A 24,685-nucleotide genomic window follows, 5' to 3' on the forward strand; every position below is an offset into this window, starting at 1 on the left:
TGGAAATGATAGGGACTAACACTTGTGGGACAACCATTTTATTCTTCTCTATATATTTGTATTAACACTTTCCTGGCAACTCAAATAGGTATTTTTCTTAAAAAGGGAACATCATGTAAAACAGAAATATCAAAAAGGAACAACTGAAGTAAACACAAACCTAATCAGCAGCTGTTATTGCACAATCCAATTAGATTAGGATTTTGTAACTGAATTATAGTCTACATTCTCCTGAATTGTTAACTGGATTAAAGCTTATTCCCAGGTATTTTCAAAAGACAAGTCTGAAGTTGAGACTTTATGCTGGCCCTTAAAATTGTGTCAAAATTCAGGCTCAGAGCCCAGAAGTGTGGACTTTTGGGTTTAGAGAAGTAAGGTGGTACCTAGAGAGCCATCACTAAACTCCAGAATCAGAATCCTTTCCTCCAGTGTCTGCAGGAGAAGAGGTGAAGGGGGGGGGGTCTACCCCCAGCACTCCGCTGTCTTAAAACTTTACAAACTTCAGTGGAAGATCTTCCAATAAAATTCCCAGTAGTATAGAGGGAGGGAGTTGTAAACAGGAGAAAACTGCAATAATCCACTCATGTCTAATAATTTTCTTGTAGAAAATACTCCTGAATTGATAAAAATATTAAGAATATTAAAGAAATTTCTGAACAAATAGTAATTTGTCCAACACTTTAAGTGTATTGGTATAAGCAGGGGACAGACACTATTAGGTTACTGAGATGTCCAGCCTGCCAGTTCTGATTACATATATTTTTATATACAGTGGGAAAAGAGACTGACCGGAAGCAGGAAGAAGCCTCTGAGTGCATTAGACAGAATGTAGACAGCTGCTATTCGTTAACCATTGCTGCTGAGTCACTGTGCTTCTTTCCAGCAGGTATGATTATTTAGACCATGGCTGGCAGCCGCAAAAGAGCCTGTGGCTTTTGGCTGATGGTATCATAACCAGTAGCTAAGTGACTGTTAGCTGTGGGTGTGTCTTTTCTTTGCTGTTTAGTGCTTCCCTTGTCTGCTGGTGGGAGAAAAGTGCTTTGGGGGACAGAATGCGATGAGACATGGCGCCACGATTCATTGTGTGTGGGGTAGAGGGAGATATGGTGGTGCGAGTCCAGAGAAGGAGAAGGGACATTTGGATATGGATATTAGCATGCCTTTGCCCTTTCTGGCACTTCTTACAGCCAAGTGATGTTGGTAACAATATCAACAACCCACCAGGCTATAAATTCCTGCTGCTAAACACCTGGTCAGTCAGAGGAAAAACAGCAACTATCTAAGATTTAATCCTGAGTGACAGGGCTGAGGGGAGGGATTAACCTCTTCCAACTGTGTCCCCTCAGGGTACTCGGTGATACATCAACATCGCTCTGGCAGGCAGGGAGGTGGTGTTGCAGTGGTCTATAAGGACTCTGTCACTGTAGCACAATGCCCAATCCAGGACACTTCCAGTTTCAAGGCTGTGTAACTAATGTTGAGATTGAGAAACAGGATTGAGATTCTGTTGGTATAACACCCACTGCCTAACATTCTTCCTGTCTGAGCTGACAGACATTGTCTTATGGGTGGTGTACAGGATCCCTAGGCTGGTTGTTCTGGGGGATTTCAACATTTGTACCAAGGCTGTTTTGTCAGAAGTGGCTCAGGATTTCATGACCTCCATAAGTATGGGCCTGTCACAGGTAATAAGGGGTCCTGCACATTGCACAGGTCATACTCTTGAACTGGAGTGGGTCATAGGGACAATATCACTCCAATCTTAGCCTATTTACACTGGCTCCCAGTTTGTTTCCAGGCACAATTCAAACTGCTGGTGCTGACCTATATTGTTTGGGACCAACAATCCTGAAGGACTCCCTACTAGAGATGGGCACAAATCGAATTATGACCCAAAAAAACACACGAACGAGGCCGGTTCGTGGTTCGCGAACCAGTGGTTAGTGGAAGCTCGTTTCCATGAACTTCCATGAACTGGTCTACTGGTTTGTTTGGATCATAAAGGGGCAGTTTAAACTTTTCCTGCGGTTTGCAAGCAGCAGGTCCCTTTAAACTATCAGCTGGCAGGCGGCAGGGAGGGTTCCCCCCTTGCCGCTTGCCACCTGATAGTTTAAAGGGACCTGCCGCTTGCAAGCTGTAGGGCCCTTTGAACTGCCCCAGCCCCCAGTCCCACACTTACCTTGCCCTGTGGGCCCACGGTGTTCTCCCCCTCCTCCCGTGAGGGGTGGGAAGGCCGTTTTTGGCCTCTTCCACCACTGTGTGGGCCTGCAGAGCAGCAGAGGAGGCCAAAAATGGTCTCTCTGCCCCTCAAATGGCCTCTGCAGCGGCCATTTGAGGGGTGGGAAGGCCGTTTTCGGCCTTCTCTGCTGTCATGCGGGCCCACAGTGCGGTAGAGGAAGCCAAAAATGGCCTCCCTGCCCCTCAAATGGCCGCGCAGTGGCGGAAGAGGCCAAAAACGGCCTTCCCACCCCTCGCAGGAGGAGGGGGATGACGACATGGGCCCACAGGGCAAGTTAAGTGTGGTGCTGGGGCTGGGGGGCTGGGGTTTGGGCAGTTTAAAGGGCCCTGCCGCTTGCAAGCAGCAGGTCCCTTTAAACTATCAGCTGGCAGGCAGCAAGGGGGGATCCCCCCCCCGCCGCTTGCCAGCTGATAGTTTAAAGGGACCTGCCACTTGCAAGGCACGAATGGGCCCTTTAAACTGTCAAATGCCTCTTTCCCTGCAGCTGCTAAGCAGCCAGAAAGAGGCATTTAAACCCCACGAACCATGACCCACAAACTGGTTCGTAACCTTGCCCCAGTTCATGCCAGTTTGTGATTCCTGGTTCGTGAAACCCACGAACCATGAACCTCATGGTTTGGTTTTTTTGTGGTTTGTGCCCATCTCTACTCCCTACTTCTTTGTGAACCTACCTGATAACTATGGCATTCTTCTGAGGTCTGTTTTGGGTGCCCCCGCCTTCAGAGATTAAGTGGATGGCCACCTAAGAGAGGATCTTCTTGGTTGTAGCACCAAAACTCTGGAATTCTCTTCCCAGACACTCGTTTCTGCCAGCAGGTGGAGAGGTTTTTTTTTTTTTGGCATTTCTACCATGATCCCTCCTTCCTGCCCAATGTTTTACTTGTTGTTTTAAAAGGTTTTTAAAATATATTTTAAACTCTAACTTTAAATATGTTATTTTCATTGGTTTAAATGTTTTTTAAGATGTGCATTTATTATGCATGTTTTAATTTGTTAACCACTTTGATAGCCCTTGAAAGGGCAGAAAGGTGGGGAATACATTTTCTAAAATACATATATAATACACTGGCAGGTTCTAGGGTGATAGTGGGGAAGTGCAAAGACCAGCTCACAAAATATTCTAAGATGATGATGCAAGTCACAAACATCTTACATACCTGCAAATGGCTCTGCCTTTTAATTAACTCTGTTCTTTTGCTGTTATGAATAGCACAATACATGTGCAGGAAAGTCATATATCTTCTGGGAGTAGCTCCATACGTTTTACATGACTCATGGATCATCAAAAATGACTTTAAGAAATCAGAATCACCTATATAATATTTTACAAATTTAGCATTTTTTATGGGATGAGATACACAAATATTACTAAAAACAAGCATTTTACAGGGCTGCTAGAAAGACTGGAAATACCAAGTATTCTCTTTATGAAAGATGGTCTTTTTCAGTTCAGAAATCACAAGAGTATCATGATTAGATACAATCAATTGTTTTGTATCTCTTACTTCATCTTTTGTCCCCACAGACATATTACAAGGCCTACTCTTTGAGATAAGGAATATCAGTCTGTTTAGTGTGTGGACAAAGGCTCAACATATTCTTATGGTTCAGCTTCTTTGCACTATATGGGATATTGGAGATACTTATGACATTGTTATGGCCAGGTTCCAAAGACATGTGTAACTTGATCTGTATTCTCAAGAAGCTTTTAAGCTTCTGTTTTTTAAACAGTAGTATCTCCACTCCCACTCCGCTCAAGCATGGCAAACCACTGAAGATACTTTTCAAAAGCAATTTACAATATGGCACTGTGGTGGGAGTGGGGAATCTCCTTTTCTAATTTTTCTTTTAATTGTATTTGGCATACTGGTTCTTGGGCATAAAACAACAGACTACTGTTTTAAAGAAGTTATGTAACTCTGAATGAATAAGCATAGCTCTTACCAGAATGATTTTTGTTTTGTTCCTTTGATGCTCTAGCTGCCTTTTCATCTGATTCTGTAAATAACATTTCCGGTATCTAAAAATGTAAAAAATGTAGATAATACCAAATACTGCCACTGCAAAGGTTTACTACAGATAGAAATTTACCAAAGAAACACTCCCCCCACCAAACTTAATCCTAACAGTATTCTCTCCTCCTGATGAGAGCAGCTCAATTACACATACTTTGAGGAGATAGAGTCATACAACCAGTATAAGAAAAGAACAATTGTTATCCCAGCTTCTATTTAAGAACTACTTTGTATGATAAGTAGGAATGTGTGATTTGGGTTTCGGATTCGGGTAAAGTACCCGAATCAGACTTGATTCGCAATGATTCGGGATTTCCAAATGCTGCACGATATTCGGAAACCTTGAATCAAAGCTTCTTGAAGCAATTTGAAGCAGCATGGAAAGGGGCATTTAAACCTGTGAATCAACTGTTTGGCGGGGAGATCCCTGCCAAGCAGCTGATATGGGCCTTCCCTGCTGGCTGCTGCAGCCACGAAGGCGGTGCAGGCCACAGAAGAGTCAGCTCCGGGCTTCCCCACCACCCAACTGGCTGCTGCGGTAGCAGAGGAGCCAGCTCGGGCCCTTCCCACCCATCAAATGGCCGCTGCAGCGGCGAAGGCAGCACAGGCCCTGCAGAAGCCAGCTCCAGGCTTTCCTGCTGCCCACCTGGACGTTGCGATAGCAGAGAAGGCAGCGCGGACTGCGGAGGAGCTGTCTCCGGGCTTCCCTGTCACCCAGCTTCCTGGCTCCACAGCCAGGTAAGTGGAGTGGGGTGGGGTGCGGAGGAGGGGGAGTAATTGGGGGGCTGGGAGACAGGCAGCTTCCCCTCACTTCAGTATGCTACGCTTCGGCTTTCAGGGTATTACAGATCATTTTCCCACTTCAGGTTTACCAGGTGCACTCCTCTAATGGTAAGGAATGGAAATTGAGTTACCTTTTTCATACTGCTTTCAGACCAACCTTCCATCCAGAGCACTTGGCATTTCTTATAAAGTGCAGGATTACTTTCACAGTTTATTGTGAAATTCAGGTTAGTAGAATCCATAATCAACACCACATGAAGATTTTGTTGTATTCCTAAAGGTTATTCAACAGATACATATATTTAAAAAAAATGTTCTATTATCCCCTTGTATAACATTTTAAAATTCTAATCAAGTAATTCCTAGAAATGTATGACTTCAATTACACTGGCCACAAAAAGATAGTGATAAAATACAGTCGCAGAGATCCAGAGACTTTTGGGCATATACAAGAGCAATAGTCATTTTTTCCTTTGTGGCTGTACCCCTTTGACCCTCATAGGATTCTGCTACAGGCTCCCAACATTTGAGTGCATTTTGGAGATGCATGGAAAACAGGTATCACTGGGAATGGGAGTTGAAAAGTCTCTGAATGTTCATACTTGCATGTGACTCTCTGGTCAGTTTTTATACTGGCTGTAATCCAATTGATTAATGTAGGTAATATTCTTTTCATATGTAGCAGTTGCATATTTAGTTTATAAGAAATATCTAAATTCAAGGTTGTGATCTAGCCAAGTACAACAGTTTTACATTCCACTGTTTTTAAAGAGAGTTACATACAGTTAAAAAGTCCTATGAAACTGATGGCCCTATGCAAGTGTTAAACTTTGCCTGACATTTTAACTTGCATTCAATTATACCAACAAAATCCAAACTTTTAAATCAGAAAACCACTGAACATTTTACAATGCATCTGATGAAACAAGTTCTGATTCATGAAATCTCGCGCTGGAATACATTTTACTAATAGGCACCACTTGGATCGTGACTAGAGATGGGCACGAACCGAAATACGAACCAAAGTGCATCACGAACCAGGCCAGTCTGTAGTTCATGAACCAGCGGTTCGTTGGAGCACACTTCTGACAAACCGCGACAAATCACTATGATTATTTTTAGGGCGGTTCATTTTTTGCTTCTTCATTGCAGACAGCCTGGAGTCGTTCAATCTATTCCCTAGGCAACAGGGGGGATGGACTTCTACAGACCTTCCTACAGCCCTGGGAACACCAATATCAGCCCTCCAAAGCTTGATAGGCAGCTCTGGCTGCCAACTAGAGAGCTCCCATTCTGCTCTATGAGAGCAGAAGGAGTATAACCCCCAGCTCTCAGGTGAGTGATTTCAGTTTCCTGCAGGCAGTTAGATGGGGAAGAACTGCTGTTGGATTTTCAGTCATAGAGGGGGAGCTATTTGAAGCTTGTGCTTGATATTCTGGTGCACCTGCTTCTATTCCATAGCCAGACTCAGAGGCTAAGCCTACTGGGTTATTCATCTCAGTAGTCTTTTATTATTATTTTGAGCACCTCTCCCATAGGGCTGCCAGCTCCAGGTTGGGAAATTCCTGGAGATGGGGGGGGGGGGGCTGGAAAGGATGGGGTTTGGGGAGGAGAGGGACTTCAGTAAGGTATAATGCCATAGAGTTAAGGTTGCCAGCTCCAGGTTGGGAAATTCCTGGAGATGTGGGCGGGGAGAGCCTGAAGAGGGCGGGTTTTGGGGAGGAGAGGGACTTAAGCAAGCTATAATGCCACAGAGTTAAGGTTGCCAGCTCCAGGTTGGGAAATTCCTGGAGAATTGAGGGGTGGAGCATGGAGAGGACATGATATGGAAACCTACCAATGCATTGCTCCTAAACGGATTAGAGATTTCAAAATCAGATGAGAAATGTAATAAATATTGGCCAGGAAGAAGAATCTCGAAACGAGCGGATTTCAAGTTCATAGCCTTCATGTCAATTGTCTTCATGTCAATTACTGCTGCTTTACTTTGAAGATGCCAAAAGACTTACCTCGGCGTTTTTCTTGTTCTTGATTAATGAAAATACTGAGATAGGATTACAATTCCAATGCATTGGTTTATGGATGTCAAAATGAGATGATTGTTACTCTCACACTGTGCACTAACCCCTTGTAATAATTAATAATAATATATTGTATGTTTACGATTGTTTCTGGTCTTCCTGGGGATTTCCACCACCTGGAGACTGGCAACCCTATCTTCACCCCAGGATTGACCTTCCCTCATGGATCACCTCTGTTCTTTCCAGTACAAGAATATTCCTGTCTCCCCAAAGAACATCTATTCCACTCCCAGGAACCATCATTCCACTCTGGGGGACTTCAATCCAGCCCCAGAGCAGTTTAGCTGCTCCCAGGGACCGTCATTCCACTCTGGGAGATGTCATTCTGTTCTCAGAGGAAGATTTTCTAACTCCATCCCACGTTTTCATTGCAACTTTTTTGTGCTGCAATGTATTTCAATGGAGCCAATGCAAGTCAATTGGCATTTGTAGCTCCCATTATATCCAATGGAACTTTCCTGGGGGCACCCATTTTGGAGGTCTATAACTCGGACATCCAAAATCCAATCTTCACCAAACTTGGAGGGTGGCTGGAGGAGAGCCTTCTGAAGACTCTCTGTGAGTTTGGCATCTCTGCCTGTCAAGAGGGCTGTTCTACAGTCTCTGGAAGTGACACAAACCAGTTCACGAACTGGGCAAGTTAGTCCAGGTTCGTGGTTCATGAAACGCGACAAAACATGAACCACCACTTTCCCAGTTCATACTCATCTCTAATCCTGGCTTAAAATTTCTGAGCAGTGAGCAGGGACAGATTATATCCATGTCTTCATCCTAGGCAGTTTGATTCAACAGTATGATACTGAACGGAAAAGCCAGTCATCACAAATAATGTGTAATGGATTACTACTTATAGATATGCTACTGGTTCATTGTCATCATGGCCACCAACAACAGATAACCAGTCAGGTTTTAAAACCCAACTTGGCTAATAAAGATTTTAGCTGGAAAATTATCAAATAGGAGAGCAGGTGTTTATATGATCTTCCAAGTTACATGCTGCTTAAATGTTTCCTTTTTTTAATGTAAACATGTCACATTTCTTCCACCACCTTTTGTAATTAAGCACATATTTACACAGCCTGATTCACTTACTGTAAGTAAAATAGTTAAACACTGGTCCTGTAAACCCATCTTGTGAAGCTTGATCTTTCAGAGGGGACAGAAGCGGCTCTAATTCTTCTATTGTATACAATCCAGGAACTTCACCTATTTCAGAAACAGGTTTTTAAATCTACTTTAGTATATGCCACTAAAATAAAAAAAATATCACTGTCATGTGTAGGTAGGATATTTCTTCTGTAAGAACTACACCTTACAGGTGACTGCTTGTGCCATAGGCACCAAACAACAAACTGAGGAGAAATATTTATACTGTTCTACCTATAGCACTAAGAACTAACCCTAATAAGTAAAATCTAACTGTATAAGCCACAAACAGTGAAGCTGTATTTTATTTATTTTTTAAAAACTAGCTGTGGAGAAAGTTCTTCAGGAGAAGTTCCAGAACGCTGCTAACTGCAGCAGCAACAGCAAAGGAACTGTGGGATGGAGCTTCTCCTCCCTTTGAAGGATGAATCCTCTGAGGTGGCAATTCTGAGGGGAAGTTCTCACATCAAAAAGCTAGCTCTAGACATCTCTGAATTGCTGCTCTGTGCAGGTACAAAGTCCATCAATGTGATCCACAGAGCCCACAAAGTAAAGGGAGGATAATTTCAGTTTCCTTTTTCCCATTCTCACTATACATTTTTTAAATATAAAATTTCATATAGAAGAAAGGAAGAAAAGTCTTGCTTTTCTTTGCCAATGAAAAATAATTTTTAAATCTTTTATAGAACTTCAGGGGCTTTTCCTGATCAAAACACAAATGCATATAACCAGCTTAAAATAAACTGCAAGAAACATCCAAACATATCCACAACATTGAGAATTCTGTGCAGAGATAATAATTCTCAACATAGACATCAGACTTTGCATAAATAATCAAAAAGGAGCAGACAGCATCTATTAAAATATCAGCCAATAAAACACTATCTCAGGTCATAAAAGCATAGTAAAGAGCATAATAAAGCAGGTCAAAATAATGATGCAGAAACAGATTAAACAAGGCAGGATTAGAAAAATAACAAAAGGATGCCTGGGAAAATAATAACAACAACAACAATTCCTCACTAGTATTTTACAAACTTGGTGCCAAGCAAATCAATATGGCAGGGAACAGAAGGGTACAGGGTACCACAAAGGCTGCAAACTCCAGGTTGAGAAATTCCTGGAGATTTAGGTGTAGAGCCCATGGAGGGACCTCAGTGGGGTATAATGGCAGACAGTCCACCTTCCAAAGCAGCCATTTTCTCTAGCGGAACTGATCTCTGCTATCTGGATACAAACTTTAGGTGATATCCAGATCCCACCTGGAGGTTGGCAACCCTAGCCCCCACCCAAACTCTGCCACTGTTTGCCACACAATGTACCTCTAAAATCACTAGCCACTTTGCCTCTGAAGCTAAAGGTAGGACCTTGGGAGATTTTAGCTGATAGGTAGGCTCATGTTAGACCCTTTAACCTAATGTGCTCTTCTTACCTGAAGACAGTAAGCTGTTGATCATCTCAAGAAACGTAGGGTGGATAAACTGATAGTCCTCCAGCAACAGCACAACATGTTGTGCTTCAATTCCTGCAAGCTGTATCACCTGAAGAAAGAGAAGCCGTTTGTTATAATTTCTTAATATATATGCATGCTTGATTTGAGTAAAAGGTCCCTGCAACGAAATAAGCAATGTTTATGGCAAGGGTTATTTATTTATTTTATTCATCTCACTGGCCCAATGAATCTGAAGCTCTACTTATAATTTACCTTAAAAAAACAAATATCCCAAACTGCACGATATATTTCAGACTTTAATCCAGTATAACACAACTCTGGTTTTTTTATATCCATAAATGAGTATACCAAGAAATATTAACTCACACATTAACACTGCAGAGATGGTTGAAACTATGCATGACGAAGGGACTGGATTGCATTCTATGGTTCTATCCTGCAGTGACTGTGCACTGTCACATCTGCATCATGTATGTAAAATCTAACACCTGTAAACTCCAAAAGCACAGAGCTGAACACTGAAATGTACCATTCCTATAGGTCCTATAGGTAAGGGATTGTAAATCTAAGGGTTCCTAAGCAAACATGCAGAGTTCCATGCCCAGATACTGGGGGATAGATGTGCATCAGGGAAGCACACAGCAGGCTTAGAATAACATCCTAAGCAGGTCTGCCCCCTCCTAAGACTTGAACAGATTTGCAGTGCAACCCTAAACTGAGTTATTCCAGCCCACTGAAATTAATGGGTTTAGACTGGAGTAACTCTTTTTATGATTGTACTGCTAATCCCCTAACTGTGAATGCCCTTGAAAATCTGAATGTGACAACAAACTTTTATCTAAGTCATTTGACTTTTCAAAGATACATTTAGTTCAGTTCCATTTAATTTGTCATAGACAAGATATTGTTTAAAACACAGGCTGGATAAGCAAAGCTTGAGTCCAGTAGCACCTTAAAGACCAACAAGAGTTTCCACGGTATAAACTTTGAGAGTCAAGCTCCCTTCATCAGATATGAATAGGAGGTGGATATGAATCGTGCTCATCTACTACAGAGCAACATGGCTACACACCAGAAACTATCAACATATATTGGATTGCACTTTTCAAAATCTGTTGGCAAGGAAACTAAATGTTACAACTTACGTGTTTCAAATCATTTTTGAATTGCTTCATTTCATAGCCTCTAGAAATTTTGGGTGTAATCAGAAGAGCTCCATGCATGTGACTCACTAAAGAGGTAACTGTTCGACGTCCGACCCCGCTGTGGCCTGCTAAAAGAAGTGAACCTCCAGGAAAACTCAGTACTCGGTCAACTCTAGACACATAATCAAGAACTTCTGGGAAAAGCAAAATTTCTATCTCCTGGTTATCTCGCCCATAATGAATAATACCCTAAGGAAGAAAAAAAGAGAAGCAAACCATGGAAATAAATCATGGTCTCTAGCAGCCCACACTACTTTAAAAATCAAACTAATAGCAAGTTGGTCACCTGCAAGGAATTGCAACAGAGGAAATTTTTACACCCCCTCCTCAATCCAAAAATCAACCTTCCAGGGTTCTATAAGCTCTCAATAATCTGAATATTAATTTCCCACACACACTCACACTTTTCTCTTTTAACTGATGCACAAGTGCTTTCAGCTGTCTTTCTTAGGCTTTCCCCCCCTTCTTAATTTACCGTGGTCATGTAGCCAGCTTGGGTGGCCCAGTGCGGCCCAGTGAAGTCCAAGCAGCATCCTCAGGTCCCCAACAGGCTAACTGGAAGCAAAAATGGCTGGGCTGAAGGAACCACTGGGACACTGACAGGGGGCAAGGTCCACCCTAGACAGCCTTGCAGTTAAACGGCAGCGGTGGCAGCACCACAAGGGCCAATGGTGTATGGAACACAGAGTTGCAGTCTGAGGCACTGACAGGGGTGGAGGCGCCTGGAACTGAGAACACAGGGAGAGCAATCCAGCAGCCAGCCATGGGGAACAGCAGCTGTGGACAAGGCAAGGGGCAGCGAGCGCAGTTTGCAGAGCTCAAAGGTGCCTGATATCATATATGTCTGTCTACGTATCTGCCATGAGTATTTTTTCTGTCGTCTGTGCTCCATACTGATCCTCTGAGAATATATGAGGTTCCATATCAGGGGCCTGTTTGGCTGGGAGTTGCTTATCTTACAAGTGCCTACTGTGGTGTCTACTTTAGTTTTTGCAGCCGCTTGAGAAATGTGTCCTTGAGGGCCGGCTTGAGCCTGGGAACTTAAAATGACTTCATTTTTTGCTTCTCTTCTTCTTTGCTCCTATCTCAAAACCCCTTTCCCCTCTTCCTGGCTCTTTCGCGCCAGAATCCTAACTGTCCATATCCTATAGGCGGGAACTTGCCCTATAACTAGCGCCTCCAAACCTTTACACGTCACTTCTGCCAATCCCCTTGTCTGTGTTTGCCAGGGCCAGATCTAGGGTTGCCAGTGCCCAGGAGCACCCCAAGTCTGGTATTCCCCCCCCTCTGCACGCACACGCAGCGCACGCACTCCCGGCACTGCACCATGATGTCACTTCTGTGATATCATCACGCAGGGGCCCGGAGGCGTGCTGCCCGTGTAGCAAGCCGGCCTCCCCGGTGCACGGTGTGCTGTGGAGCTGGCGGCGGCGGCGGCGCGGGTGGCTGAGCGGAGGGCTGGGAGGCTGCCCGAGCCATTCGCCTGCTCCGCTGATGGGGCGGCCAGCTTGCTGTGTGCTCCCTGTCCTGCTGGGCAAGAGGGAGGGTGCTTTGCTCTAGATGGCTTAAAGGGCACACGTAACTGGGAGCGAGCGCCCTTGAAGCAGATGCGCCCAGGCTTGTGCTGTTGGAGTCCAATGGGAGAGCACAGCACCGGCAAGCCCAAGGCCTCCCCCTCCTCCGCAGCCGAATTTCCCTTTTTCTGCTTCTGTGGGGCTGTCCAAACGCCAGCGCATGTCCTGCCCCTTCCTTGGCCCAGTCCCGCCTCTTATTCCCCAGAGAGGCTGCCCAATGCCCGCCCACCTGCGTACAGTGTTACATTATTCATTCTTCAGACTTCTTTCCAGTCTGTACTCATTATACAATAATACCTATATGTGCTGGATCGGCCTAGGAGGACAGAAAAGATAAGATGGTCCTAGGGTTGTGTGAAAGTATCTTCCCAAATATGCAAACGATACTGACCCTGGTTACAGGTGCACTGCACAAACATAAATTTGAATTTCTGAGAATTCCATCTGGACATATCAATCTGCAGTGACATACCTTTTTGATAACATCTTTTAAATCTACTGAGTTAAGTTTGCCAAGTGGTCTTCCATGAGGTGGTAATGTCTGCCCTGGAGCCATAATTGCTCCTAGTTCATGACGAGCTCCCCATGTTACATAAAAGCTATCTGTAAACATATAACAAAAGGGAGACAGAGCTTTACCACGGTAAGCAACAAACATAACAGGCAAACAGCAAAACAATCCTAGACCGTTTCATTTTACATTACCTGCCATATTGTCCAGAATATCAGAACCCCAATCTCCTTCAAAGACGCTGATTAAAATATTATCAAATATAAGAAGTTTCTTGGCACCAACAATTTTGTCACGGAAGAGACGACGTGCTTCATAAGCAACAATTTCCAAGACAGTATCTAGTGTTTTTGTAGATGCCCCTGTGAAGTACACATATATTTTTGTAAATTATAAAATTCAAATTCTGAAACTCTGCATTTTAATATGCAGGGAAAAAATGAAAGCAAGACTACCTACCAAAGTGAGACCATCAAGATGCAGGAAAGAAAAGAAAAACAAAAAATGAAAAAATTCACAAACTTTATCTATCTTGTAAAAAGTTTACTGACAATAATGCAGATTATAATCTAACTCTAAGTAAGCAACATCAACAAAATAACTGGACAATAAGTATCAATTTAACTCCTCATCGATTATCCCAAGTATCAGTTTTCATTCATATAACAGCAGGATATTTAATAGTATAAAATAATATAAATGAATTTAGTACCTCAGGAAGAACAAATTTCCTCCTTTACAAGGACAGGCAAAACTCAGAATGGTACAGTTTAAAACTGGTTCTGCAGAATAATGCTTGCAAATACAACAACAAAACGTACTGTGGCCAACAAAGATAACAAATCAATTGCAGACTAAGCATACATAGGCAAAAGCCTATATCCTCAGATGACTGTGTTTAAGTTGCCATGATGAGCTTTTAAATTTTTGCTTCAATACTGTTCTGGAATTTTAAACAAAAAACCTAATTTATCAACCTTTTAAGCCTAATGACGTAATAAGTTAACATCTTAATGCAGAACCAGCATATATAAAAGGACAGCCTTCAGAGTCTGAAGAGACAAGAAATCAAGCAGATGGTAAGGTATTTTCAGTGCAATCCTAAGAACATATTCCGGGAAGTGTTCCATTTTACCAGTCTGAGTAGGATATGGGGGAGACCTGCTTCAGATTGCTCTCCAACACTAAAGGCAATGGGTTTAGAAGGATGAAAATTAGTGTAGGGATTGCACTGAAAGTCATATAATATAATAAGCCACAATTACTCACCTCCTGTTAAATCATATCTGAACAAGCCTAGAACCCACTGAGTAAGAATGCAAGGTGTAAAGAGATAGTGACTATGGTCATCCACTGTGAATTTGGCTCGAACCTAGAAAAACAGATCATACAAACATTACATATATTCTTTTTTTTTAATCTAGTAGTTCTCCCAGCAATATGCAGTAGTGGTTTTCTAAATTTTCCTACAAAATGTATTTAAACACACACTTATCACATGCCTTATTATTTCATTGGCTGCAAAACGGCATATAATCTTGCTTCCAGATACAATATAGGTAGTACAGCATCATTTCTCTAAAAGACACTGGCACAAATAAACATTAATATGGAGGGCACAGAGTGTGTCTGAATAATAAGCAGCTTTGGTCATTAAGGCTTGGGTGCGAAGTGCTTTGGTGCATATGCATAAATAGCTTTCAAAGCACTGTCAGGATAGTTAGAATGAATGCTATATCAGAATGCATTCATTCGAGCCACTGAGAATTTCACAGGGTGCATTTTGCTTAACAGATCCAAGTATTTTACTTCGAACTTACAACTTTGTTTCTATTTATAAGGGATCCCAACCAACCGAAAAACTTTTTGTTGATACAGACAAAGGACTCTGCCCGCCATCTAAAGCTTGGTACATTAAAAGTAGCTGCAATTCAAAAAAATTCTGTTCAGTTAATTCCATCTGAATTGATCACATTAATTACATTTCTGTAAATTCCATTACATTAATTCCATTTTAATTGATCAATTGATTAATCTGCATAACAGACTCTCTTTCTGTAAACTGCTTCAGGCTTATTTCTATAGAGAATGAGGCTAATAAATGATCCATATAAACAGCATATAAACACCACAGCTCTTCATTCAATTAATAAAATCATTTCTTAAAGTTGAACAAATACACCCATCATGAAAATTCTCAATAGGTGCCTTGTTGATATAAACTGAAAGTACTGAAGAAATACCAGATATTTTACAATTCAACAAAAAATGGCACTTACTGTTAAAAGAAAAGATCATCTGTAGTATTTTCATTCCTAGTACCAAACAGCCAAACTAAATAATTGCACTTGTCACTCACAATACTTCTGACCAGAAATCTTCCCCACCTTTCAAAAGTAGTCCTAGTGGTAAATGTAAGGAGCATGAAGGTTCTCTATTTCATATGTGGTGGCCTTATCGTAAGGCTAGAGACTTTTGGACTAAAATATGTACTGAGATGTCTTTGATACTTTGTTATAATGTTGCAAAAAATCCAGAAATGTTGTTATTATCATTGCATTTGGAAGATGTTAATAGAAATGATAAGATATTGTTATATTATATGGTATCAGCAGCTAGAATAATATATGCTCAGTACTGGAAGAGAGAAGAAATACCTGAAATTGAAGAATGGACAAGGAAATTGTTGTACATGGCTGAAATGGACAAACTAACAAGAAATTTGAAGGAGCAAGATCCAGAAGCATTTTTGGAAGATTGGAAAAAGTTGAAAAAATACATGGAAAAGAAATGGGATTTTAAAGGACAATTATGGTCTTTCGAGGGGTTTTAAAAAATTAAGTAAGATAAGATATAATTAAGATCTTTACTAATAATAAGAAAAGAACAACTTTAGTATAGAAATAAGGTATTATTAATAACGGGGGGCTGGAGTGCTGTTGGAAGTACATATTGAAAAAGGGGGGAGGGGGAGGAAATATACACAGGGGAATTGAAATGGAATGTATTTGTATTTGAAATTGAATATATATTGACCCATCCAATAAAAATCTATTAATGAGAAAAAAAGTAGTCCTAGTGGTTAGCTGAGTGAAATTTAAATGATTAACCTGAAAATCTGACCCTGCACACACCAAATTAATACCATTTTAGTTTAGTATAGAGCACAATCCTGTATCAAAAGCTTTTGAGAACACATCCCTGCTGGTTGAGAGTGACCAAAGGTCCCTCTCATGATCATCTGCCCTGCTGTGAACAACAGTAGCCAGCCAGATGTTTTTAAGAAGCCAAGCAGAGCACGGAGGTGCTCTAGGCCCTTGAATCATTTTGGCTGCCCTTTTCCACACACCCCTGCTGTAGACAGCAAGGATCTTTTGAATGATTGCAAGTTGGAATTTCTGGTACAGTCATATATATGGTCTTCTCCTCATTACGACATCGGTAATAAAGCAGGCGAGACCACTGCAGCAGAGGTATGCAGCAACACAGGGACGGAGGACATCAGTCCTGAATTAAAACATATCTTAGTTACTTAGAAACCAAACTAAGCAGTTTGTACCTGCTCATATACTTGAACCATAGATCCGGCCAACTGATAGATTTTTGCTAATGATCCCCAGGCAGGATGATTCTTTAGATTTTTATGCAGAACAGGTTCTAAATAGGCACTATAAATAGTTTGTAGTTGATCTCTCTCAGGATAACTAGAAAACAAATGTTGAAGAGTGTGGTATTAATCAGCATCATCTACATTTACATATAACCACAACAATCACTTTCTAAGCCAAACACAGCAAAACTGAAATAAAGTCCTGCTTCTTTGAAGTATTCCATTTTAAGGATTTCACTAGATTTTTTGGTTAAAAAATGGCCTTAATCCCTTTAAAAATCTGTAATCCCTTATATCCAGCAGCAAAGTAATATTTTATAATACAAGGTAGAGTGGGAAGATATGGGATCCGGTAATCTGGCAGTAGGTCTGAGTGTAGCAAGTGCCTGATGGAAGACCTCCTGGGAACCCTAATTATGGCACCTTCAATTCCAAAATAAACGAAAAGGCTAGAAAAGTAACAAAACAATTAAATAATGAAACTGAAAAGTATAAAGCAACTGAGACACTTTAAAATTATGTAAAGTATGCCTTAAGGATAATAGCTCAAGCTTAAGATACAATTTATTACTAGAAAAGTAAGGACCAGGAAGCGCTCGTTACAAAAACAGCAGATGCACCTCATGTTCAAAGAAAAACCTGTATTTTAGGGTGGAATGTTACCATGTATGGTAACAGCATTCTTTGGCTTAGGTGGGGGTCTACAAGAAATAAAAGTGTCAAAGCTCACTCTGAGGCTTTGGTAGCCTTGACACTGATCAGAAGACCAGCTAAAAGTGTAAAGGGCAAGCTATAGTGCTCTGAGTTGTGCAGACTCTGATTCTGGGATAGCTGATTACTTCCTTCCAGGGCTTTTATTTCAGCCGGAACGTGGTGGAACAGCATTCCGGCAGCTCCTGAAAACAGTCACGTGTCCCGTGGCCCTGCCCCCTGATCTCCAGATACAAATCAGTTCCCTTAGAGAAAAAGGCTGCCAGCTGGCCCTTGGTGGGATCTCCCTCCCTGCAGGCCATCTGAAGCTCTTCCGAAAGGGTCCTTCCCCTGCCGATTGTGCGGCAGGGAAAGGGCCCATTAACTGCCAACTAGCCCTCGAGGGGATCTCTCCCCCCGCAGGCCAAATGAAACACGGCTGAACGGGCCGTTCCCCTGCCACCTGCACAGCAGGGAAAGGCCCCTTTAACTGCCAGCTGGCCCATCGGGAGGATCCCCATCATTCCCGGAAATGATGTTATCACATGGTCCCAGGAGCGCACACGTACAGGGATGCCACCTCCTGCTGGGAGTTCCCCAGGTGAGAGTTCCCCCACTTCTTTCCACAGGAAAAAAGCCCTGCTTCCTTCCTAACAAATGTCATTTGAGAAGTAGGGAAGGTAAATAAAAGCAGCAGTCAAACAGGCATATTGCAGTAAAAATTCTTGGGGGAAAATTTTACAAATAATAAACAGTGACTGATTCCGCACATGTTGGATAATGCACTTTCAATTCACTTTATCAATCATTTTTTTGTTCAGCACACGAAAAAATCCGTTCCAAATGATCTATAAAGAGGATTAGAAGCGCATTATCCAATGTGTGCGGAATCACTCTATGTTTACATAACTCTTTTACTGGGAATTAGTAAAAATCTGTGGAGGCCAAGGAAATTTTTAAAGAGTTCTGTAACACCAAGAATCAAGGATTCCAGGAAGAATGCACCACACAACAGAAACCTGTTCAAAACTAACCCTTTATATGCCCAAATCATCAAACAACTTTTAAATGTTTGTCTATTTTTTATTTCTATGTTGCAAAAGAGTGTGATTCCATTCTTCTGTATCACACTAGCAAAGAAACAGTAGAAACTCCTCCAAAACTAGACCTTAATATATCAGAAGTATGGAAACTAAAGAAAGAAAATCACCTCTTTTGGCAAAGGAGATCAAAGGAGTTTTTCAGCTTTTTGTTTGTTTGTTTCTATCTTGTTCTTTTTCTTGATCCCCAAATTTCAGAATCATCAATATGCATGCCTGTCATCCACAATCGCAAAGTCCAACCAAGTTCAAGAGAAATATACATGAACAATTCAAGCAGACACTTACTCAATTGCACAGAGTCGAACAACAGATGTAAACCTGGAGGTAAGTTTATGTCTTCCCAGCATTCCTCCGGCAGACATGGAGGCCACAATTTGGATGTTTTCTAACCCAACCCATTCAAGATTTTCATCATAAAATCCCTGGTATGTCAGCACCTGGGGGTGAGGGGAATACAGTTACACACAAAAGCAAACAATGAGAAAAAAATTGTCATTATTTTGTTCCCACCAACCACATACTTAAGTATAATTCCATAAGATATATAATACAGTTGCCAGGTCCCCTGGGGGCCAAATCAGGAAATGGGGATAGATGAGCTAGCAGGTATTTACCCCACGTGCACGCAAAGCACGTGTGGTCCTGCATCACCAGAAAATAACATTTCTGGCATGATGTGGAAGCAACAGGTCATGCTGGAGACTGCTTCTCTAAAAACTGGCAGCAAACTCAACTTTGGAGCTGATTTTTAAAGAACTAGCCCCCACTGTGATGTACTGCTTTCACATCGCTTAGGAAATGTCATTTACAGTGACATGAGAGCACATGTGCCCTTTTCAGTGAAATGCCTCCCAAGGAGGAGTGCACACTCAGCCAGTTCTCCACGCCCCCCCCCCCTCCACCAGCTAGGTGAGTGGTGGGGGGCAGCAGCTGGGTGCAGGGGAGGCAGGTTGCAGGGAATGCCCCACTACCAATGGAGACTGGCAACCCTAGTATATAATGAAGGACACATTAATCTATGAAGTTTCACTTTCTGCAAAACAGGCATTCTCCAAAGACAAAACCTAAATTCTGCAAATATCATCTATTCAAAAAAGCATTCAATGTCTGTGGCATCAGGCAATTATTTGTATGCATGAAATATCCAGCCATGTAGAGTTCTACAAATTCAGTCACCATCATGAGAATTCCTTCCTCAGCTGCCCAGCTTGCGGCATGGCCAAGCTCCCACCTAGCTCTTGAGACTGAAGTTGGTGCAGGATAGTATTATCCCTAATCTCAATTCATGCTTTTAAGATGATACAAGCACTTCCAAAGCTCAGCTTAACATAAGAAACAGAATTCCCTCCCTGAGAATTGTGGTGGCCACAAAATTTGGCTATATACTCATGCCAAAATGTATGGGCCCTTGCACAAATCAAACATTACAGAGATCTCACACAATGCCTAACTGTAGGCAGTTCATACAATGAGCTGCAAGTCATTTGGAGAAATACTATTAAGTGATTAGACAACCATGGTATATATTTACAAATCAGCTCTGAGATTAACCCTTCTTATTATAATTTTCACTCTCAAACATTTATGGGAACTAAAGCAAAGATTCCGGTATTATTGTTATTTCATTTGATCAACTGAATATGGTCAAAACAAGAAAAATATAGATTCAAAGTGAGTTAGATTCAAAATTAACAAAGATGCATCTAGTTTCATTTCATGTCACTAGGGTTATTCATCAGAATTCAACAATAAGAGGACCAAAATTGTGTACTAAAAGCTGAAATTCTAAGAACACTTCCCTGGAAGTAAGCAACTTTGAATAAAATAAGACTTATTTTTAAGTAGACCTCCTTAGGCTTGCTGCTTAAATTGTTTATTATTTATCTGTTTATTATACATTATTTATCTGTTTATTATACATCTTTGCTTGTTTTCTATAATCTTGTTTGCCAGGAAATTTTGTTTCAAAGCCAATGTCTGATGTGGTATCTAATTTTTGGCAAGTAGGAGAGCAGTGCCTGATATATGGAAAAGAGTGAGCCTAAGCTACTGAGTTATGGTGAGACCATAAGGAAGAAGCAGACAGCCATAAAATACCTAAAAGGTCCTACTCATGAACAATAAATCTTTACCAACAAGTACCTGCACTGTTTAAGAATATGGGAGGTAGCAAAATAACCAAAATTAACCAAAGTGAAACAGCTACGAGATATCTGAGCTAAGAAACCTTGTTTCCACAAGTTGGAAACCATTTTTTGATTACTGGCATCAGAAGCTGTGAATAACAATTGATTTGTTCAATTGCACAACATTCTTGTAAAGAAAAGTGTTTTTGTAAATATTTTAAATAGTGGAAAATTTTAAGCATCTTAAATCCTGCCACAGTTTTGAAGAAAACACTTCTGAAAGCAACTATGAAGAAATTCAAAGCCACATTCTAGTCACCTGCTGCAAGAAAGCCACGAGCGTGCTGGTTCCCCATTTATCAGGTTTGGGCAAGTTGATATCCTTAAGGTATAAAACGAGCCTTTCACAATCTTTTGGCCTGTACACTCGTCCAGTATTTGTGCTGATGACCAAGCATGTCTGGCTTAATTTTTGCAGAAGATGCCGAGAGGTGGTCTGAGCACTGCAGTGAACTGTAGCGATCTGAGTAGACCGTAGTTGGGAAAAGGCATAACGGAGCAGCATTCTTTAAAACAAAAAGTTTTTTTAAAAAAAATACAAACTTAAAATGTTATATAGCACATCAAAGGAAACTTACCGACCTAAGTTCTGTCTCAGGGTCAAGCTATACATGCAGGTTTTTAAAGTTTTTGGTCTGACCCAACCTGGGTTCCCTGCAGCCACACAGCTGCTTTGGGAAATGGCTGTTCAAAAATATCTCTGCCTCTGTGTGGGGGAGGAGGGGCTCCTCCCTCCCTGCTCAAGCCATTCCCCCCCGCCCCCGTCAAAATAGCACAGGAGGAGATTTCCCCTCTTCTTTTATTGCTCCATGTGGAGCAGAAAAAAACAGGGAAAAACTTCCCTCCTGTGCCATTTTGACATGGGGAAATAGCTTGAGCGGGGAGGGGTAGCCTCTCCTCCCCCCACAGAGGCATTCTGAGGCCGCTTATGTTCTCCTTTATTTTTTAACAGCCATCCCACAAAACAGCTATGCAGCAGAAAAGAATCCAAGTTGGGTCAGGGGAACCCAAACCCGACACTTTGAAAACCTGCACATATCGCTTTACCCTCAGTCATATCAAAAGAAAAGCAGATGATGACAAAACATGCTACTGAGCATGTATATAGTTTGTACAAGAATGTTAACTAGAATGCAGCTACTTAGCTAAATATCAAAGATACCACAAATTATGTAGAAACAGAGTACATTTCCTTCACTTTATAACCTGTTTGAGGAAGAACATTCACTAAAAGGAGTTTAACCAATGAAGGACCAATTATTATTCAAATACTCCTGCCTTTTCATTAATACATTTAGTTCATATTTTGTTGAATCCCTGTATGGATTTGTTCTTGTGCTGTACTTTTTTGGGGAAACTCCAATCCTAAGAAAACCATCCTGAGAGCAAGTCCCATTGAACAGACCTCACTAGCATTTTCAGTAGATGTGCTTAAGACTCCCTTGTCTCGTCATTTTTCCACATTCCCTCCTTCCCCAGAACCCATATCCTGGATAGCAAAAAAACAAAACTGGGGGCTACTAAGCACTGCTAGCGACCATAGCTTCAAGCCAAGTCTGTGCCCCCACTAAATCTCTCAGCACAGTCTAGAGCCCATTATGCAAAGCCTGATGACTGGCCTTGCAGGAGCAACTTCTGATCTTCTACATCCTCTGACCCCAATTAAAACAGTCACTCTGAGCAACCAACAGTTTGCCTATTTTCCTCAGAGATTAGTGCTGAGTGCCTTCTTATGGAACTTGGATCTACTTTGCTTCAGGAGGCAGTCGAAACTTTCGCCTATTCCAGCAAGCTTTCAAGACAACCCAGATCTTGCTTAGGTAATCTTATCCCTTATATCTATAATCTATGGTAGCATAGGATCATTACAGGTGCTTCGTCTCAACTAGACTGAGTTAATAAACCTCAGACTTTTTATTTTAGGGTGTAGAACAGAGCTGTGGGGAACATTTTGCTTTCTAAACATACTGTTATCTCCATCATTATTTTTAGCATTAGGAGTACCATATTGTTATTGTCAGTATGAAAGTAAGAATCCTTACCCTTTCCCGCATCCTTCAGGGCCAACAAGAAGAAATGGCTGCTTACTATCAAAACCTAGCCAAGGTTTAAAGTAATCTAAACCTCTTTGCATATCAGGAGTCTGAATGACAGGAAGAGTCTGAATATTACTGAAGTCATCAGCAGTCAAGTTTTCAGGTTTTTTCAGCTGGTATGTCATTAAGCGCTCAGTCTCTGAATCATAAAACATGTCCAGAACTTTGCTGGGATTTGGTGGAGTCTCTCTTGCCCAGGAAAAAACCTTAAAATATATGGTTTTAAAATATTAATCTCTTTTTTTAAAAAATTCTTTAAAAAGTAAAAAAAAACCCCATAACTACAATAAAAATCGTATTAGTCAATATATATAGAAATTAAGCTGCAGACAGTAACAGTCCTTTCTCCACACATCAGCCAAACTTTCTCCCAATTACTTAAAAAAAAAACCTCCTTTAATATTTCCACTGGCTCCATTTTCTATATCACACGAAACATAAAATCCTGAACATATTCATACTGACTTGCATGGCTTCACCTGTGCTAGTGACTTCCTCTGCCCAGCCCCTCCCTAACCTCAGCTTTCAACTGGATGGCCATGTGTATATTATATCCACTATTTTAAAAGATTAAAGTTCCCATAAACTATCATGGTCTTAGCTAACATAATATAAAAACTTGTGCTATATTTTTTGTCCTTTTGCAGAGCCATCCTCAGAACAGTTTTCTAGGAGTCAGCCCCAATGCATAGACTTCTTCTACAGGACTCTCAGTAGACCTGGTTAGTGCACTGATCCAGCGATAGCTTTAGGCATGCAGAACGACACTTATAAGCCACTTTCTCTGTGTGTAAAGATGCTGAAAATTCTGTCGCAATTTGAGACAAAGAGCAGATTAAGAGCCCCCCCCCCATAACGCATCAAGAGAAGTTGTGCATTCCCACTCATCACTTGATACAGTGTAGTGTTGTGGTTAGAGACTTGGACTAGGATCTGGCAAAACCAGGCTTGAATCCCCACTCTGCCAGGTGAGTGAGTGACTTCAGGCAGTCACCCACTCTTACCAATACCAACCTCACAAGGTTACGAGGATAAAATGAAGGCGAGGGAAACAATGCAAACCACTTTAAGGTTCCCACTGGGGAGAAAGACCAGGTACAAATGTAGTAAATAATTAAGTAAATAACTAATCACAAGATGTAGGTGGGGATGCATATTTTTATATGCTGTCTAAAAAAAAGCATTAAGTAGTTCCCACTCCCTGTCCCTGGCATTAGTACTGCTGAAAGTTTTGTTATGTACAACGATATCTGAATGGGGCCACTGTATCTTTTACAGCTGCATGCCATTATCATTTCAGCACTAAAACATTTCTTGAGCATACTTGTGATCAATTATTACTTTATTAAGCAAATGATAGCGGCAAATAGAACATTTGGGGCACCCTATCTATTTTCTGCGCAGAATTGTACTGCAAGGTGCTGAGCCCCATTAATATCCCTCCACCCTATGCCATATAAGCAGCTACAGTTCTGTTTGTGGTCCTGAATAACAGCAAAATGAAAATTCTATACTGAAACTGCAATCATTGGAATAATTTTGATTCATACAGAATTACCTCCTTTGTAAATTCCTGTCTTGATTTCATGTTGAGATTTCCACCCAGTCCTCTTATCAGGCTGATTATAAACTGTCCCCGTTCAGTGCAGCCATGCAGATGAGACAAGCCATTCATCACTGTTCCAACCAAACTTGTTTCTACCACATAGTCATTCTATAAAACGGAACAAATGCAGTGAGCTGAGCATGCTATGAACTAGTTTTCAACAACAGGACTGGTAGCAGCAAAATAGCTACAATTCATCCATCTGCGCTTGAACAGCAGAGCTGCCCACACCTCCTCCAATGAAGGGTTGTATGCAAATGTGGGGGGCTCCATAGCTGTGGGGGGGGGGAGACATGCAAGAGGAAGAGATGGAAGGGGACTAACCAGTTGGCTTATCCCCCCCTTCCTGCCCCCCCTCCTGGCTTATCCCCCCTTCCTGCCCCCCTC

At 41.6% G+C, this 24,685-nt stretch overlaps 1 protein-coding gene across 1 annotated transcript in view; it reads right to left on the reverse strand.

Annotated features, from left to right (window-relative positions):
• The window catches only part of DYNC2H1 (dynein cytoplasmic 2 heavy chain 1), a 217,617-nt gene that overhangs the window by 141,483 nt on the left and 51,449 nt on the right, over nt 1–24,685 (reverse strand). The window contains exons 41-54 of the mRNA XM_054973537.1: nt 24,251–24,406; nt 22,639–22,898; nt 20,856–21,102; nt 18,696–18,847; nt 16,567–16,711; nt 14,277–14,379; nt 13,202–13,369; nt 12,969–13,099; nt 10,863–11,111; nt 9,697–9,805; nt 8,211–8,324; nt 5,169–5,311; nt 4,184–4,259; nt 3,397–3,551 (exon numbers count right to left, since the gene is read on the reverse strand). Coding sequence (XP_054829512.1) covers nt 3,397–3,551; nt 4,184–4,259; nt 5,169–5,311; nt 8,211–8,324; nt 9,697–9,805; nt 10,863–11,111; nt 12,969–13,099; nt 13,202–13,369; nt 14,277–14,379; nt 16,567–16,711; nt 18,696–18,847; nt 20,856–21,102; nt 22,639–22,898; nt 24,251–24,406 — 2,208 coding nt within the window. The remainder of the gene's footprint in view (nt 1–3,396; nt 3,552–4,183; nt 4,260–5,168; nt 5,312–8,210; nt 8,325–9,696; nt 9,806–10,862; nt 11,112–12,968; nt 13,100–13,201; nt 13,370–14,276; nt 14,380–16,566; nt 16,712–18,695; nt 18,848–20,855; nt 21,103–22,638; nt 22,899–24,250; nt 24,407–24,685) is intronic.

The sequence above is a fragment of the Eublepharis macularius genome, chromosome 3 (genome assembly GCF_028583425.1).
Source record: "Eublepharis macularius isolate TG4126 chromosome 3, MPM_Emac_v1.0, whole genome shotgun sequence".
NCBI lineage: Eukaryota > Metazoa > Chordata > Lepidosauria > Squamata > Eublepharidae > Eublepharis > Eublepharis macularius.